The following is a 16,879-nucleotide window of genomic DNA, read 5'->3' as shown; positions in this document are numbered from 1 at the left end:
TTTTCTCAGAAGCCATCTATCTATAACTATTCTTTTTCTAAAACATACTTTTACAATTTACGTCACAAATATATGAATTACATTTCGGCCTTCATATGGTATAGACGTTTTTATCTGCTATCAAAACGAATGTGTTCAAACAATTGTTATTAAAAATTGGGATGCAGGTTTCTACAGAATTTCACAATTATATAACTACATGTCATTTCTGAACTCCTTTTCATTTTTATTGTTTTCAGTAATCAAAATATTTTTTGTCGACTTTCCTTTGTATATCCTGAGGTTATTCATTATATAGTTTCATTAGTATCACATTTTGATGACGGTTTGAAGCCGATCATTATCCTAATGCTTCACTGGCTTTAACATATTTTTCTTTTCAAACAATGAGCAGTATTTATATAACGTTATTTACTTAATATTGTCAAACGTTACTAAATTTTATAAGGCAAAATATGCTAAAATTTCATGGAAATAGTATACAATATCATGTGGAGAAAGTTGTAGTACGATCAAGAAGGAGCAAATATAAATAATTATGTCGATTTATATCATAATAATTGAATAAAGAATTAGTAAGTATGAAATAGTACTTAAGTAGCTCCGGAGAAACTTTAAGTAAATTAACTTGGATAGAGACAGTCCTGTCAATAGTGAACTGTGAAGTTGAGTGCAAAGTTGCTCCAAATAAATCGGAGATAATCTGAAAACGCAGCATTCGGCTTAAAAGACCCAAAAGTAATACGATATAGTGAAAGGAAAATAGGAATTTCCTGTCAAATGGTAAAGATAACAGAAGAAATATATGAGAACGTAACAAAGAAGATTAAAATGGATGGAAAATAGGTAAAGCTTAGGATGATGATTAAAGGATAGCAATGAGATAGATTTAGTCCACTTCTGTTCAGACTACTAAGAAAATAATTGGTTACAGAAACCTAGAAATGCTAAAAATAAACTGAATTCTATATGCAAACAATTTAGTAGTAGTAGCAGATGAATTTTAAAAAATTATAGACTCATGAATAAAGATGAAGAGAATAGAAGTAGATAAATATCAAAAAGTCAAAAGGATGAGAGTAAACCAAAAAAGGGGAACATGAGAAAGATCTAATAATAAAAGGAGAAGGATAGATAAAGTAACTAGGTACATTTGTATATCTGGCATTCATATTCACAGAAAATAAACATGGAGATGGCGAACAGAGTAAGCAAACCAAATATATTATGCTCTAAATAAGTAATATTAGGAAATAAACAAATAAGTGAAGCATAATATAGGAAAACTGAAACTTAGTAATAAACAAGAAAACAAGGAGTGAGCCCACAGCATTTGGGAACACGAGGATAGTCAGAATAAGAAATAAAGCAATATATGAAAAGCTTGAAGTGAAACAATAAGAAAAAAAAATATTTGATGGATGTTTGGTGTGGTTCATGCTTATGAAGATAAAAATCTAATGAGAGAAGAGACAGAAACAAAAAGATATGAGAAAAGAAGAAAAGGAAGTGGCAGACCCAAGCCTATAAAACAGAATGTCGTTGATTCTTCGGAATACAGTCTGAAAGCTGTTTTATTGTACAATGGAAATAAGAAACAGTCTATATAAATAAGGCACGCAGTGTATTGTGAAGAGGGCTAAGAATCTATATGTACCTTTATGAAATGAATGTAGTATCAAGATTAAGAACATCAATTGGAAGTTTGCAACGACCTCAAATTCATCTGTTTGTTATTGAATTCACTAGGTGGAATTACCAAAAACTCTTGTTTCTTCATTCTGTAGGGCAGCAGTACCAGATAGAAAATTATGTAAATAGAATTGCCTATTCGATTTTCTGTACTCAAAATTTCATTTTAACCCTGACAACTTGGAAAAAATGAGTGATGACCAGGGGCAGCTTTTTTTATCAAGATTGGGACACTTTTGAAGAACGTCATCACACAATTTGGAATAAAAATTTGTTAGCGAATCACTGTAGGTCTTTAATAAGAGAAAAATATGGAAGGAAAGAGAATTATTATTTTGTTATTGTCTCTACTAAGTTAATCAAGTATTAAAGTATTCCTTCAACCAGTACTAACATTCTCATTATCCTTTCTGGCTAACTGTTACCTAGATAATTTTCAGCAGGGGTATAAAAACTATGTAAACTAGTATAATTGAAGCTATTTGATACTTTTCAATTTGTCACTTCTCAATTTATAGTTTGAACAATCTTCTGGATGGATTAAGTAGAAATACAAGTGGTAACAGAAAAACTTCCCATCCAAGGAAAGATTTACACTGAAAGAAAATTTTTCGGTTTGCTAAGTTGTGGAAATGTTCCGAACAATCATCGGCTTAGTTAATTTGGTAGATAAATGCCAAAATCAATCAGACTTGAGCATTATAATTATTTATAGCTTTATAATATTTGATACTTACGATATACAACTCAAAAATAACTTCAAAGACCGTACTGTTTAACTAGGTCATTGAAATAGCTCCAGCTGATTTTGTAAGTATGTGATTTATGTAATATCACCAATTTGATTTTCTGTTAATTGAATGACTTTATATTAATCATACAGGACACTTTGTTTACTTGTTTTCACTTATTATATGACAAGCGTGCACTGAGAATAGATTTCACAAATATTTTAAATTCATAGTTTTATTATCAACATATTTGTTTAGTATATTTAAGACTTATACTAAGTTCTAATAAGGTGTAGATGTTTAACTGTCAATTAATACAACAGTCGCTAATGATGAATAAATTATTTCGACACAAAAAATAATTAGACATACAAGGATGGTTCCAGAAGTACCTGTCCTGACCTAGAGATGACGATAGGTTTAAAATTTTGTATACTGGTATTTTTTCAACATAACTGTTACATTATACGGCGATGAAATTAGCAACCCTTACTTTATTCCGTATAAAAACTTTTTTATCAATATGAAGTTTTTTTGAAATGAAATTATAACTTAAAATCTTTGTTTTATTTAAAAATATTTTTTATTCTTGAATTTTTTTTCAAGAACTATTGGTTCTACAGAAGAAACAAAAATAAGAACCATAATTTATAATTATTTGATAAATTGAGTGAAAAACAGTAAAAATTTCGAGCAATCACCTCCTGAACTTTGTCGCATCAATTGAGAAACAAACTGTGTAAATCCTGATATATGGTCCAAGCTGAGTATTGGAGCAAATGAAGCAGAAGTTTTTATTAACAAAATAATTGCATCTAATCTATAAATATTCATTAGTATTTTTATATTAACCTGAGTTTCTAAAATTTTGGCTTAGCTATATTTACTGGAACGTACCTTCTACGCTACGAGGATTTATTGAAAAATTCTTAGCCTACTACTGAACCACCAACCAAAATTTCCATGTCAAAATATTTTATTACTCAACATACAGCGAACCTGCAACGTCTCTAGACCTTTAAAAAATGTTTCTTCTTGCTCTGCACACCAGACCTCCACAGCTTTTATTACCTCCTCGTTGGAAGAAAATTTACGACCTTTTAAACTTTCTCCTTGGTTGAGGGAAGAGATGATAGTCGGACGGAGCCAAATCTGGTGAATAAAGGAGATGTTCTAGTATTTCAAACCACAAATCACGAATTTTTTGCATGGCAACACGAGATTTGTGTGCAGGGGCGTTGTCCTGCAAAAACAAAACACCTTTGGATAGCTTTCCGCGTCTTTTTTCTTAAATTTTTTCCCGTAGAGTCAGTAATGTCGAATAGTAATCTCCAGTTATTATTCTACACTTATTCAAAAAATCAATCATGATTACTCCATGGCAATCCCAAAAAACTGAAGCAAGAACTTCTTAGGTCTTGAAGAACCAGAGTGTCCCCATTCCATCGATTGTTGCTTTGTTTCTGGATCGTAGAAATATACCCAAGTCTCATCCATAGTACCAATTCGGTTTAAGAAGTCTACATCGTTTTCAAATCGAGCACAGCACACGATATTTTCGGGGACTGACACAGAAACTGATCTTTCCGATCGGTTATCATCTTCAATGGACAATTTAGCTCTTTTGAAGCTTGCAGTTCAATTTTTCACGGTTGCATACGAAGGACATTGATCACCAAGAGTAATAAGCATATCTTCGTAAGTCTGCTTAACTCTTAACCTTTTTAAATACAGGTACTTGATGATGGTAATTTCGGTGGATATATTTTTTCTTTTAATTTATTGCGTAACTCTGGTTTACTTTTTTGACGTCAAACTTTACACTGACACTTCTAATAAGTTATTGTTCGTTGCTATGGTAACGCAATATTAAGTAATAGGCTAACTAGACATCAATGCATCCCCGTATAGTATTCCAATACTAATATTTAACTCTGAAAATTATATACACTGGTTTAATATTAATTTTACTTTCTAATACAAATTACTACATATTTTAGAATTGTCCCATCTTCAATTTATTATCTGATTTTTGTACCTAATTGAATTTGTTTTATTTTGACCAGGTAATGTTAGCCGTTAGTCATATTTTTCGTGTGTTACTTACTGTAGTTACTTCATAACTACATTTTATTTATTCATGTGTTGGTTTTGTAGTTGTTTACAAGTTTTTTTCTACAAATTGTAAATAATTTATTTTAAATAGCCCGTAATTCTTATTCTTCTTATTCTACTTGTATGGAGGAATGTTGTCAAATTATTTAAATACATTATCAGATTTTATTGTTAAAATGATCATTAAATCAATTAATATATGTTAATAAGTACAATTAATGAATTAAAGAGGGAGATACTTTCACATGAGCTCAACTTCGTCCCATCGTATAATTCAAGGATATATTCTGTACGTCTCGAAAAATGTGTCATTATAGATTTTGAACTGTAGCTAATACCAATATAAAATCGTTACAGTAATTACACCAAAGGCATTGTCACATAATCTCAATTACTTCCGCAGTTCCCCCCATTAAATTCTTTCCTTTTTTAGAATATACTGTAGAAATTGCTGAAGATATGCAGTCTCTTCTTACACTTCAGACAATAGGTAGCATCGACCTGGTTTTCGTCGAAAGACCCTATTATTTACCATTGAATTCAGTAGATACAGTGAGAGCGCCTCTTTAAAAAATACGCTCTGATTGCTATCCACAAAGCAAACTATTGAAATTGACGGTTTATTTAAGTAAAATCTTGTTTGTTGTGTGATGTATCTTCAGAAGTGGATGTTGTTCTTGTGGGCGTTGAGTTTCACGGATTTTACGAAAGTTACAGGAACGTTAGACGATGATGATGAAGATACTACCATTTTGGATGATGTATCTAGTAAGTTAATATCGGTGAAAACAATTTCAACTTCTGTTTTCTTTCTTTATCATTTGAAGCTTCTAAATAAAATAACAATTCAAAATTAATTCATATTTTTAACGGTAAATATTTAGGTTTTGAATAAAGTTATTATAAATTCGAAATTCGTTAAATAAAAATTTGGGTTATTATCTGAAATCTAACAAGCATAAAATGAAATTAGTCAGCTACATAACCGTTACATACAAACATTCAAGCGCGAGCGGAAAAGACAGCGTAAGTTTTAATACGAGTAAAAGTGGATAAGAAGATAATTTCAAAAATGTTCATTAATTTGATTATCTAGGGGTAATCGTAATATCTACAAATCTAGAGAATTCTGAAATCAAAAATATTGAGAACAAAAAACCTTTCCACTGCAGTCAAAATCAGAGCGTATGAAACAATCGTTAGACTAGCAGAAAAACACACAGAAAGATACAAATAAACTTGAAATATATGAATTAGGAGAATATATAAAGTTATCCGTTATTTTGAATAATGATATACAAGGAATAGCACAAAGAGCAAGATGGTTTGGACATACTACCAGAATTCCTCAACAGACGCCTAGATAAAGAAGAGCAAAATAAGTCAAACGGATGTAGATAAGTTAGGAACGATCGAGTGATGAAGAATAGTGAAGAAAACTGAATCCAAGGATCTGGAAAACCTGTATATCTCAACTATATATATAATACATATAAATTTCTTAAATTTCTTAGACTTTTTTATATGTATTTGTTGCTAAATCGGCGTAATTTAAGGTCTCTTCTAATTTTAGAAACAGGTAAAAATATTATTCAAATGTTTCAACCTACTTAGATATTTATCAAGAGTTGAAGTATTAAGTTGAAGATAGATGAGATAGGAATGGTCGATTAGAAAAAAGTAGCAAAGGACCGAAGGAAGTGGAAAGAATAGTAAAGAAGATAAAGGTCGAAACGTCATTATTTTTACTAGGAAGGGACCTAAAATGGATTTAGACGATTTATAAACAAGAAAACATAACACTAACATCAACAGTGTGTTCATGGTGGTTGGTGAATTGAAATGTTACGCTGGCTCTACCTCCTTGGAAGAAACTCCAAGCCAGTACAAATAGTAATAATAAACAGCAATATCATTACAAACAATTAGGGATTTCAATCCTTATAGTTTGTAAAGTATATGAATATTAGAAAAATTAACTAACAAAAGCAGAAATATTTGATAAAAGTGTTATCGTCCAGCATTCATTGAATTTTCGGTCAAAAAGGCTTAGTCATAGTAAAGCTTAGGTACCAGAGACAAAAATACTTATATTATCCAAGAAATTCTAGTGAGGAATAATGAGTGGCTGCACTGTAACATGATGGTAGATTAGAGCTGGTATTTAAAATTGTCCTTCAAAAACTTATGATAGAAAATAAAAAATTTAACATTCTTATATTTTTTAAATTAAGATAAAAAAGAAGATTCAAGAAAAATCTTTCAAAATCGTTCACCGTATCATTAACTTCAATGTCTAATATCAATCATCACAAACAGTGTTGACTAGTGTGATACATAACAAACCGAAATGGAAAACATTAACATAATTCTGGAAAACATCATCTGAAAGGAAAATTTTCTTATAATAGAAGGAAAAAAGTACAATTTGTCTAAAAAGAGTGTAGGATATTTGTTTTTGTGCAGCAGTTGCTCAGAGCGGCGAAGAAATGTGGAAAGGATAATGTAGAATCTACCATTTAGGTTTTAGTTGCAACGGAGCATCCTATTTTTTTCGTACGAACGTCTAATCGCAAAAATATTCAGTAGATGCTTAACGTTCATATCTTGCACAGTAAAAGAATGCACAGATCGACAATACCATTAGAAAAAAAGACAGTTAAGATGATAAAACTCTGGTCACCTTCGTAGTAAGTAGAAATATCGAATACTGGGTAAAGTAGACGATTCCATTACAAACCAAAGGCTGTTGTGTTGTGTTCGTGAAGATTCACAAAGATTGCTTGGAGTAGTGACTATTTTTGTGATATTCTAAAAAACTTTTTGTGTGGCAGGTTGCGAAGTTTTAAGGTTTCAATTTAAGAACGTGCTATGAAAAACATGGGGTCATTTGCCATACATCAAATCAAGTAATTGAAGCTGTTATTCCCTAATAAGATCATTTCACGTAGAGGTAACATCAACTGTTCCACGAAAGCTCTGATCTTAACCCGCTTGACTATTTCGTATGAGGTTATCTTGAAAGTAAGGTTTTTGAAAATAACACGACGAAACTGGTGCAATTGTAACAAAATATAAGGCAAAACTTTATTGCATTGACAAATATCCGATACTCTTTTTGGACACCTTATATATGAAGGAAGATGAGATAGTAATAATGTGAAAATTTGTATTTCATGTTGCTTATTCATTTTTTGCATATTTATTACTAACGATGATTCTAAATCATATTTTCTCTAACATTTAATCTTTTTGACTTTACAAAATGTTGCGTTTATAGTAATCACTGTAGAAAGTGTACCTATACAATAAGATTACAGACCAATTTTAGTGAAATCGTACGATTCAAAGAAAAGTAAAAAGAAACGATATGATTCCTCGTTAATAGTAAAAAAATATTTCCGTTTACGGAAGTGAAATCTCCAAAATATTCGAAGTCGCCTACTATTTATACTAAATGTTTACAGTAATTTTACAAAATTTTACAAAACATGAATACTATTAGTACAATCTTAATTTCACGGTGTTCATGCTATAATACGAGGTGTCTCATAAATAATCTCTTTTTCCTATGTTTACTTTTTTTATTACATAATCATACAAAAAGAAAGCTTTAATATTCGAAGTATTTATTCTATGGTTCTAACTCAACGATCAGCAAGTTCTCTGAGACCTTATTTAAATTATTCTTTGGGCTTGATCTTCGCCATGGATATGAATAAATAGTAATGCAACGATGCAAAGTTCGGACTAAATGTAGGAAATGGTAGGGTGACAATACCATCCAGTTTTTCCATCTTAGTCCACTTCCGGTTAACTAAATCTGGAAATATCTCCGTTAAATTCATCTCAGCAACAACTGCTCACTATATACCTCCGCATTCAAAGCTTGTCTTTCTGAAATGATTCTGACACTAAACTTTCATAACTCCACCAAACCCACAACTTGATTCAACGCTCTTTGCGACGGTTTCTGGTAATTCTCTTTGTGAAGATAAAGGTAAAACGATATCTAATCTTTTGGTAGGATGAAGTTGTTTATACACTTTCCTTGACATTAGGTTGGTTTTCTACTGCTACTCTTGAGGAATTTTTACATATGAAAATCGATATTATGACTTATGAAACACCCTCTATAAATACATTTTGATATACGACGGATGAACTGACAGACCAACAGACGTTCTGGATTTATCTGACCCATATAAGTTCAAATTGTAGGTGGTGTGGGTAGTCAACATTTAAGCAGCTTCGATTGAAAGAATGGGTGCTGAGGGGCTTGAATTTTCGCAGCACATGTAACCTTTTTTAGTGTAATATGATATAGCTTGTTGAAGGTTCCCACTTTTTCAAATCTATCGGAGATGCGTTCCTAGGTCACTGCACCATTCAAGTTAAAAAATTTGAAACTTGCGGGAATGGAATCGAATAACAAGAATCAAATCAAATCATAAATGAAAATTAGAATATTAGGGATAGAATATGTATTGAAGTTATGTGACAGAAAAAGATAGTATCTTTACAAAAACTTGCTAATGTTACGATGATTTAACATTATATTCAAGAGTGGATATGAGTGAGTGAAGGACGAGAAATGTTGAAATACAGGCGGTTAACTGGTTATTAGCTGGGTGAAGATTTTGTTCTTTTCTTGGAATCATTTGATTTCACAAATTTACCTGAAAACATTTTGACACTATACCTGACATTGAAACAGCCACAAACAGTAGCAAATGCAAGAAAGAAACCTTCCAGTTTCAACGTGTTAATAACTATATGTTATTTTGGACGAGTAGACAAGTCCTGGAAGTTTACTAGTTGAAAAAACAGTTTCTGGTCGTGTTAATTGAAGTGAAAAACAAATAAAGCACATTTCTTTATATCATTTATAGAACAGAATTAGGAACATTTTAATCATTACTTTCTAATTTTGTTTATATATTTGACAATTGGTAATATTGAACGGGTTCAATTTATTTGAAATTTTTGGTATATTTAAATGCTTGTTGTTGTCAATACATTAAGGTGGAGTGTTTAAATAATGATTGTTTTCTGAGAGAAATTTTGTAGGGTTTTGGCAATTTTAATTTTGTTTGTAAGCGAATTGTCGATATATCCTTCAACGACATTGGTAGAATTTCAGTCAGTCACCATACTATTTAAATATGTGCTATTTCCATTTATAATTTTTTAGAATTTGGTAGCTTTGAAATTCTTTAGTTCCAAATTTCCAAAACGGTGAATACCACAGGCTGAATCATATATTTTTCTTTTCTCATAACTCTTAAATTATAAACTGCTGTGTGGGAGTATGGGATGGCCGTATTAACAAATATTTCATGTATGATATCAAATTTTCTTGCTCAATTACAACAGATATTCTTTCTATGTGTGTTTCCCAATCTGGTATTTTTATGAGCAGCGTCTTTCCTGTCGTTTAAATGATCAATTGGCATTTATTAGTTACACGCACACGCCATTCCAATGATTGTTGCTACCTGAAAGTAGGCACTACTATTTGGACTAGGCCGAAAAAGGTATTTTAATTAATGAAAAACGCAATTCCTTTTGCTTTCTGACTCGATAATAAACAAAACGCCTGAATACAAATATAACTAGTTGAAGAATATTGTTAAATTTACACTGGTAAATATTATTTTCTACATATTTACTCAACATCGAAAACACTTATCTTTATATGACTACTAAAACTAATAAATCTTTCAGATTTACGTGAAATGTTGACAGAATCATGTCATTACATATATATTACCGTCGACCGTCCTCGTATGTTTTACTAGATTTAGCAATGGTCAGTTTTTCAACTTGACAATTAAATTTAATTTGACATACTATAATTAACAACACAATTAGGAAGCAATTAGTTGTGGCGCTTAGTTAAACTGATGTCAGTGAACTTTTTCCGTTCGTTAAAATAAAGCAATTTCATTGTCTTTATAGGAACTGGTTGGTCAAGACTTTTAGAGAAATATTTGGAAAAAAAAGTAATTGATTCCCTAGTCACAATATCTTTATAGTTTATTGACATATTCTGAACAATACGCGCAACGAATTGAAAGAAATTAAATACTGAAGGTCGTGAAATTGATTCGATTATGACAAATATAAAATAATAGAGGGGGTCACATATATTTTCACTCTATTAAATTGACATTCATCCTGACATAACGGACAATCTCATGGAATTAATATAAAGGGTAAAAAGTCAAAAGAAGTGGCTACTTTGTCGGATGTGTCACGTGAAATTCGCTACTGAAATTGCGCGTGAACTTTCCTTAGCTCCTCATTCGCATATTCACATTATAGCTCGCAAACTCGACAGATATAGCCGAAGTTGTTGCCTCGACAGGCCTATAATATGATGAGATGATGAAGATAACAAATGACGAGTATTATGATTTCTTAGTTCATATTTATATTTTTTCAAACTCTTGTTATACAGTAGAATAAATAATACAACCAAAGGAATGTGGACAATAATGTTCTTGACAACTTGCAAGCAGTAAAGTACGAAAGTGGGGATTGGCGGTTTTGCATGTTCGCAGGTTATTTGACGTGGGTCAAAAACAGACAAAAAGGGACAAACCCGCGTATAATATGTGAATGGCTTGCGCACGATTTTGCGCGTTATTGTGGAGAGAGTGATACAAATCTCAGATAATGTTTTTTTGTATTTATATTACTTAACTGGAATATACAAGCCAAGAAACAAATAAAAAAATTCCATTAAAAGGTATAACAATTTGAATAAGTCGCACAGCACAGTTTACGATACAGTTGACTCAATGTTTACAGTCTAAGATACCACCGTTTGATTTTGCAGGAAATGTTTTTTTTTTTTTTGATGAAATTAATTCTAAAGGAATCTTTAGGATGTATGGAATGGATAAAGGATAGGTTGCCTTGTAAAAATTAGCCGCAATTACCTGTAATTAATATACTAATATGATTTGCAGCTATATGTTTTTTCAGTCAATATTACAGCATTTGAAAGAAAATTAAATTAAATTAATTAAAAAAATTAAAATAAAAATGGTTGCCAGGTCTCAGTCGACCGCAGTATTAGGGTTGCCAGGTGTAAACAGGTATATTATTGTTAATTAACTACATTCGGCGAAGGATTTTCCTGTTCAATGTATATAAAACTTTAATTTTGCATAAAATTTTTTAAATAAACCGATGAATGCAGTTAATAAATGATAATAAACCTGTTTACACCTGGCAACCCTACTGCTGCGGCCGACTGGGAGATGGCAACCATTTTTATTTTTATTTGTGACATCATTTTCTTTAAAATGCTGTAAGATTGACTGAAAAAACATATAGCTGCAAATCATATTAGTATATTAATTACAGTTAATTGCGGCTAATTTTTACAAGGCAACCTATCCTTAATCCATTCCTTACATTCTTAAGTTTGCTTTAAAATGAATTTCATCAAAAAAACAGATACCTGCAGGATTAAACGGTGCGATCTTAGACTATTAGTTTTTTACATACAAAAATCAATAAATCCATATCCGAGGGTTTCTATCGTTACTTTGTATTAGTAATCTGCTTTCTGAGAAGTAAGATGCTAGCCAGGATACCCAATACTCCTCTTTTTCCTGAGATTGGGACCAACAACAGTTACACTAGGCTACTCATTTCACCCAAAAGTACTACATGCATAAAAAGTAATGGAACCAACATAAAATCCAAATGAAAGATTGGTAAAAATAGCAGGAGATGAATCTCCGATTGAAGCACGAAGTAGAAGTTGACCACGAAAAAGACAGATTGACAACTTAAAGCTAGAATGAGGAAAGATATCGAAGAAGATACAAGCGATATACCTCTTATAGAGAAGACAAAGAAAAAAACAAATTTATCATCTATACCCCTGGTGATATTTAATTGAGACCATACAAACACAGTTATCTCACTCAACACAGCTGATTTAAAAGCCATAACGGACGATATAGTGCAAAAAAGTCCTACAGGTAACGATAAATGTTGACGGCAAGGTTCAGCTAGTTGGTGTTCCCGGTCATTCGGAATACTACGATGATTCTTTCTACACACAGTGATCAGCAAAAACAACAATTGGCCCTGAACCCACTTGTAACTGAAAAATATAGTTACTACAGTTCTGAGTAGCGTGGATATGATGGAAACCTCTGGCATGAGACAAGTGCTGCACTTAGACAGGTCCAAAATTTGACGGTGACTGGTCTTTTAACCGGATACAGTTATTTAAGATGTTATAGGCATCCGGAATGCCATTGGAGCATGAAGGAGGAAGAAACTGCAGATCACGTCATTAGGAAGTATCCAGCACTCACAAGTGTGTTTTCAAATATATTCAAACACACAGGCAAACCTTACAGTGTAACTTAGAATGTAAAAATCTTCATAATTTCAATAATACGTCATTATCTACTTAATATTTGCACTGAACTGTTGTTTGTTATTTAGAAATAATTATGAGTGTGTAATTATAATTATTAGCATTGGAGAAACTGTGTGAATGAAATAACGAGAAGAGATATGTAATAGTTAAGACATTGTTCGGCTATAATAAACAAAAGTGTACTATCTTCATAAGAGATTGTTTTATGCTATAGTTTTTTAATTACAGTGAAATGAAAAAAGATTTATATCTTAAATATTCTAGCCTTGTGCAATGTATCTAGTATCACATCATTTATTAATTCCAGATATTTGAGAACTTTCTATTTCCACTAAAAAACGCTTATTCTCTTTTTCAATATCATTTATTATAATATTTTTAGTATAGAAATTATCCCAAAAATATTTATTGCAGTTGAGAAGCCATTAAGACCAAATGACAAATACTCCAATGATGCTCATCCGTACTTCGACGATGATACAGACATAAACAACTTATATCAAGAAGATAGAGAAAGATTCGGATGTTCGGATAGATTGGAAAATGCTTTGGATCAAGTGAGACGTAGGCAAATATCGAGAAGGAAAACTTTGCAGCTAGACGGATACTCCCTCCATCAATCACTTCGTAGTGCTCCTTTAGATATGTACGTCACTAATATGAAAATAAGGCTGCCGCCTACTGGAGGTTGGGTAAGTTAGATAATGTGAACTATGTGGTCCATTGTCGTAGTGCGGCTCTGGTCTTGGCCTTGAAAATCTTGAACAATTCAATATAAATTGAACGCTTGCAGACCCTCCAACGGGTTCCTAGACACACAGGAGTAGAGGAAAATGAAATAGCAGACAGACTTGCTAAAGAAGGGTCAGATAAACCATTTGCAGGACCTGATTCATTCTGTGGAATAGCTACAGGTACAGATACTAGAATTACCTAAATGGTTTGACCATTAGTTGTTTCTTTGTTACGTGAGTGTAAGTGAAGCCAGTCTAGCTAATAAAAAACCGAAATCATGGCCATTGAAACCATTGGTGATAATTCTATAAGCTATGAGTAATCAATTGGCATAAAATGGTTAAAGAGATCGGTCGAGGTGGGCACTGACATGAACACGTAGTGTTTGCGAGATCTAATCTCCCAAGATTGTCGGTTAACAGTTTGAATGATTGCTTGAGATTTCGCTATGAGAAAGCTTTCCAAACATGTTTCAGAAAAACCTTTCAGAAGAGCAAACATAATATATCAATGGCAGATAATTGTTTGAATCAGGAAAAAGTGTTTCTACACTGATTGATCAAATTATTGCAGGTGAAGAAAGTTGGTTCTTTTAAATACGATCTCAAAACGAAGCGTCAAAGTCAGCAGCTGCTATCATCATATTATCTGCTTCTTGGACAGCTGCAAGGTGATTAATAAGAAGTTTGTTTCACCTAGATAGATATTGAATCAAGCAACAACAAACCACCCAAATTTTGCTTCTTTACTTAATTGATTATATTATCTAACATGTGCTACGAGTTCAATATTATTAAAAGCTCTGTATTCTAGATTTGTTTTCTTTTGTCAAATTTCAGGTTAAAGTAGATCGATGCAGATTCAATCCAAGGAATTCTAGTTTAGAAGCAAGACTTTTATTCAATGATCTCACTATAATGGGGAAAGTGAATCTGTTTAACGACGCCGAATTACAAAGAGAACCTGTAGATCCTCTGCCGGAAGATACTTGCAATATGATTCTAAGATTACGAAAAGCAGGAATCGGGTAAGTGTGTCACACGGTGTCATGATTTTTGGTTTCAAATAAATCAATTTTCATAAGAAGTATACCAGATTGAAATCGATATTTCATTCAATTAATTATTTGAGAGATTTGAAGAAGTAAATGGAACCAAAATGTTTTCATATACACGAGACCAAAGTTTTAATATACTTGATTTATATTTATAATCATAACCCTTCATGAGATATATTTCGAAAGATTTTATATTATATTAGATCGACTGGAGGGAAATAGACATATGCACACTTCTTTGAGTTTAAAGTCTTTACTCAGTCTATATTTTCAGATTTCATACCGAACCAATCCGTCGAGAAAAAGGTCACTTCAACGTACGAACAAATTCTCATTTTGTTGAACCCGGTTTCATATCAGTTTATGCCTACGGTTGTGAACCAAAACTTAGAGAGCACAAACGTCATTTTAGAGAAGAGTTTGATGAAGAAACAGACGAAGGATTATCTAGAGAAATGGAGGATATATTTTTAAAAGGTAAAAAACGACTAGCTACGACCAAAAGCATCTATTTTGTCCAGAAAGTCAGAAAGTGAGATGGCTCTAGCTCCCAAAGATCTTCATTTTTTATTCTATACGTTCCTAGGTGTAATCTTCTGGAGTTCCATAGTCTCTCACACTTCGAGAGAATGTGAGCAGGCGGTTCATCTTAGCAGAATCTGTAACTTGCCTCCTCTACTAAACCTTGCTTCTTCAGGTATTCATTCTTCGAGAAGACTTCTGTTGGTATTCTTGGATTATTCTTACTTAGATTCATATTTTTTGGTGATAAGTTTCCAGGAGTATCTTTGGCTGTTCCAGCCCCTGTGCATTATTACATCTAGCTCCTTTTAGTTTTCTCTGTAGTCGATTCAATAGAATTATTAAGGACCTACAAAGGATTTATCCAGCCCTATTTTAGCAAGACTGTTTGCTATTTCGCACCCTTCTACGTCAGATGTCTCGGTATACATTGGAGCGTAGCTATATTCTTTCCGCCTAGCATTCAACTTCATGGATGCTTGGTTATTGATCAAGCTGTTTGTGATATTCGTCGAAATTGTGGAAGGTAACTGAAGAATTTAATGAAAAATGATTATTTTCAAAACATTGTAATGATAGGTAAATAGACAATGCACCTAGAATTCTTGTTTGAAGATATAAATAAATCTAAAGGATATTGATTTAGGAAAACTTCCGCTAATGATTGATGAAAGCGTTATTCAATCGGCTTAACGCGCGAAGGGAGTCGTTGAAGGTTATATTGAGAAATTGATAAATAACAAATGATATTTCGCAAATGAAATTCTTCAGCCAAATACTGCTGTACAAGTTGTTAACAACACAGAAAGAATTGAGCAAATACAAGCTGTTACTCACGCTATAGCAACAAGAAGCGGTTGCAAAAACTAAATTTTTAGATGAATGGATGAATAGATTGAAGATGTCATTCGAAGAAAATACCTATTTATGAGTAATTGTTTTTCAATTTATCAAGTACTTTGTGCACGAAACTCATGAGCTAGATGCTCGTATCCCCCTTTGTAAACTTCTACAATTATTTTAATGAACTTATCCCGTTTTAAAGGTATATTAACTTGAATCTCACCGTATATTATCATATACTTATGGATAACTTTAGCTCCCCGAGGATACAACTATTTTACGACATGTGTGACTGTTTTCAGGTATCAGATCTTTGTTAACATCTTATATGCAAAAAGAACTGCAGCCAGCTATTAAAGAAACTCTTATGAGAAACATGGGATACACAGTGTCGTATGGTTAATATAAATTTTGTTTTAATAAAATGTATATTTTGTGGAATATGAGGTTAGTTAATTTGATATATGTAAATGTTTTTATTATATCATATATTTATTATTATAATTTTATTTTAATAAAATCGTATTTTTATTTTAACATCACTAACAGTACTGAGCTGATGGTTTATACTACCACTACACCAGCACTTATAGTTACTGTGTTATATTTGATGTTACGAAGTCATCGTCTTCAGAAACTGGAGGTAAACAGTTTCCCTGAAATTGTGAGTTTTGATGTTGGTGTAGTGGTAACATAAACAGTGAATGAATGTGAATATTACCTAGGAAATCCTAATTAGGCACTCGGGAGTAATCATATGTCCGTACCAGA

General features: G+C 32.1%; 1 protein-coding gene across 1 annotated transcript; it reads left to right on the top strand.

Moving 5' to 3' along the window:
* The first annotated feature begins 5,188 nt into the window (after window positions 1-5,188).
* Window positions 5,189-16,511, top strand: LOC130453254 (uncharacterized). The gene is made up of 6 exons (XM_056792891.1): window positions 5,189-5,299; window positions 10,500-10,505; window positions 13,374-13,643; window positions 14,526-14,713; window positions 15,018-15,220; window positions 16,411-16,511. The coding sequence occupies exons 1-6, from the start codon at window positions 5,189-5,191 to the stop codon at window positions 16,509-16,511; spliced, it is 879 nt and encodes a 292-aa protein (XP_056648869.1).
* The last annotated feature ends 368 nt before the right edge of the window (window positions 16,512-16,879 follow it).

This window comes from Diorhabda sublineata, chromosome 2, assembly GCF_026230105.1.
Source record: "Diorhabda sublineata isolate icDioSubl1.1 chromosome 2, icDioSubl1.1, whole genome shotgun sequence".
NCBI classification, from domain to species: domain Eukaryota; kingdom Metazoa; phylum Arthropoda; class Insecta; order Coleoptera; family Chrysomelidae; genus Diorhabda; species Diorhabda sublineata.
The sequence above is the reverse complement of the archived record's forward strand: the minus strand, read 5'-3'. Positions and strand labels throughout refer to the sequence as shown.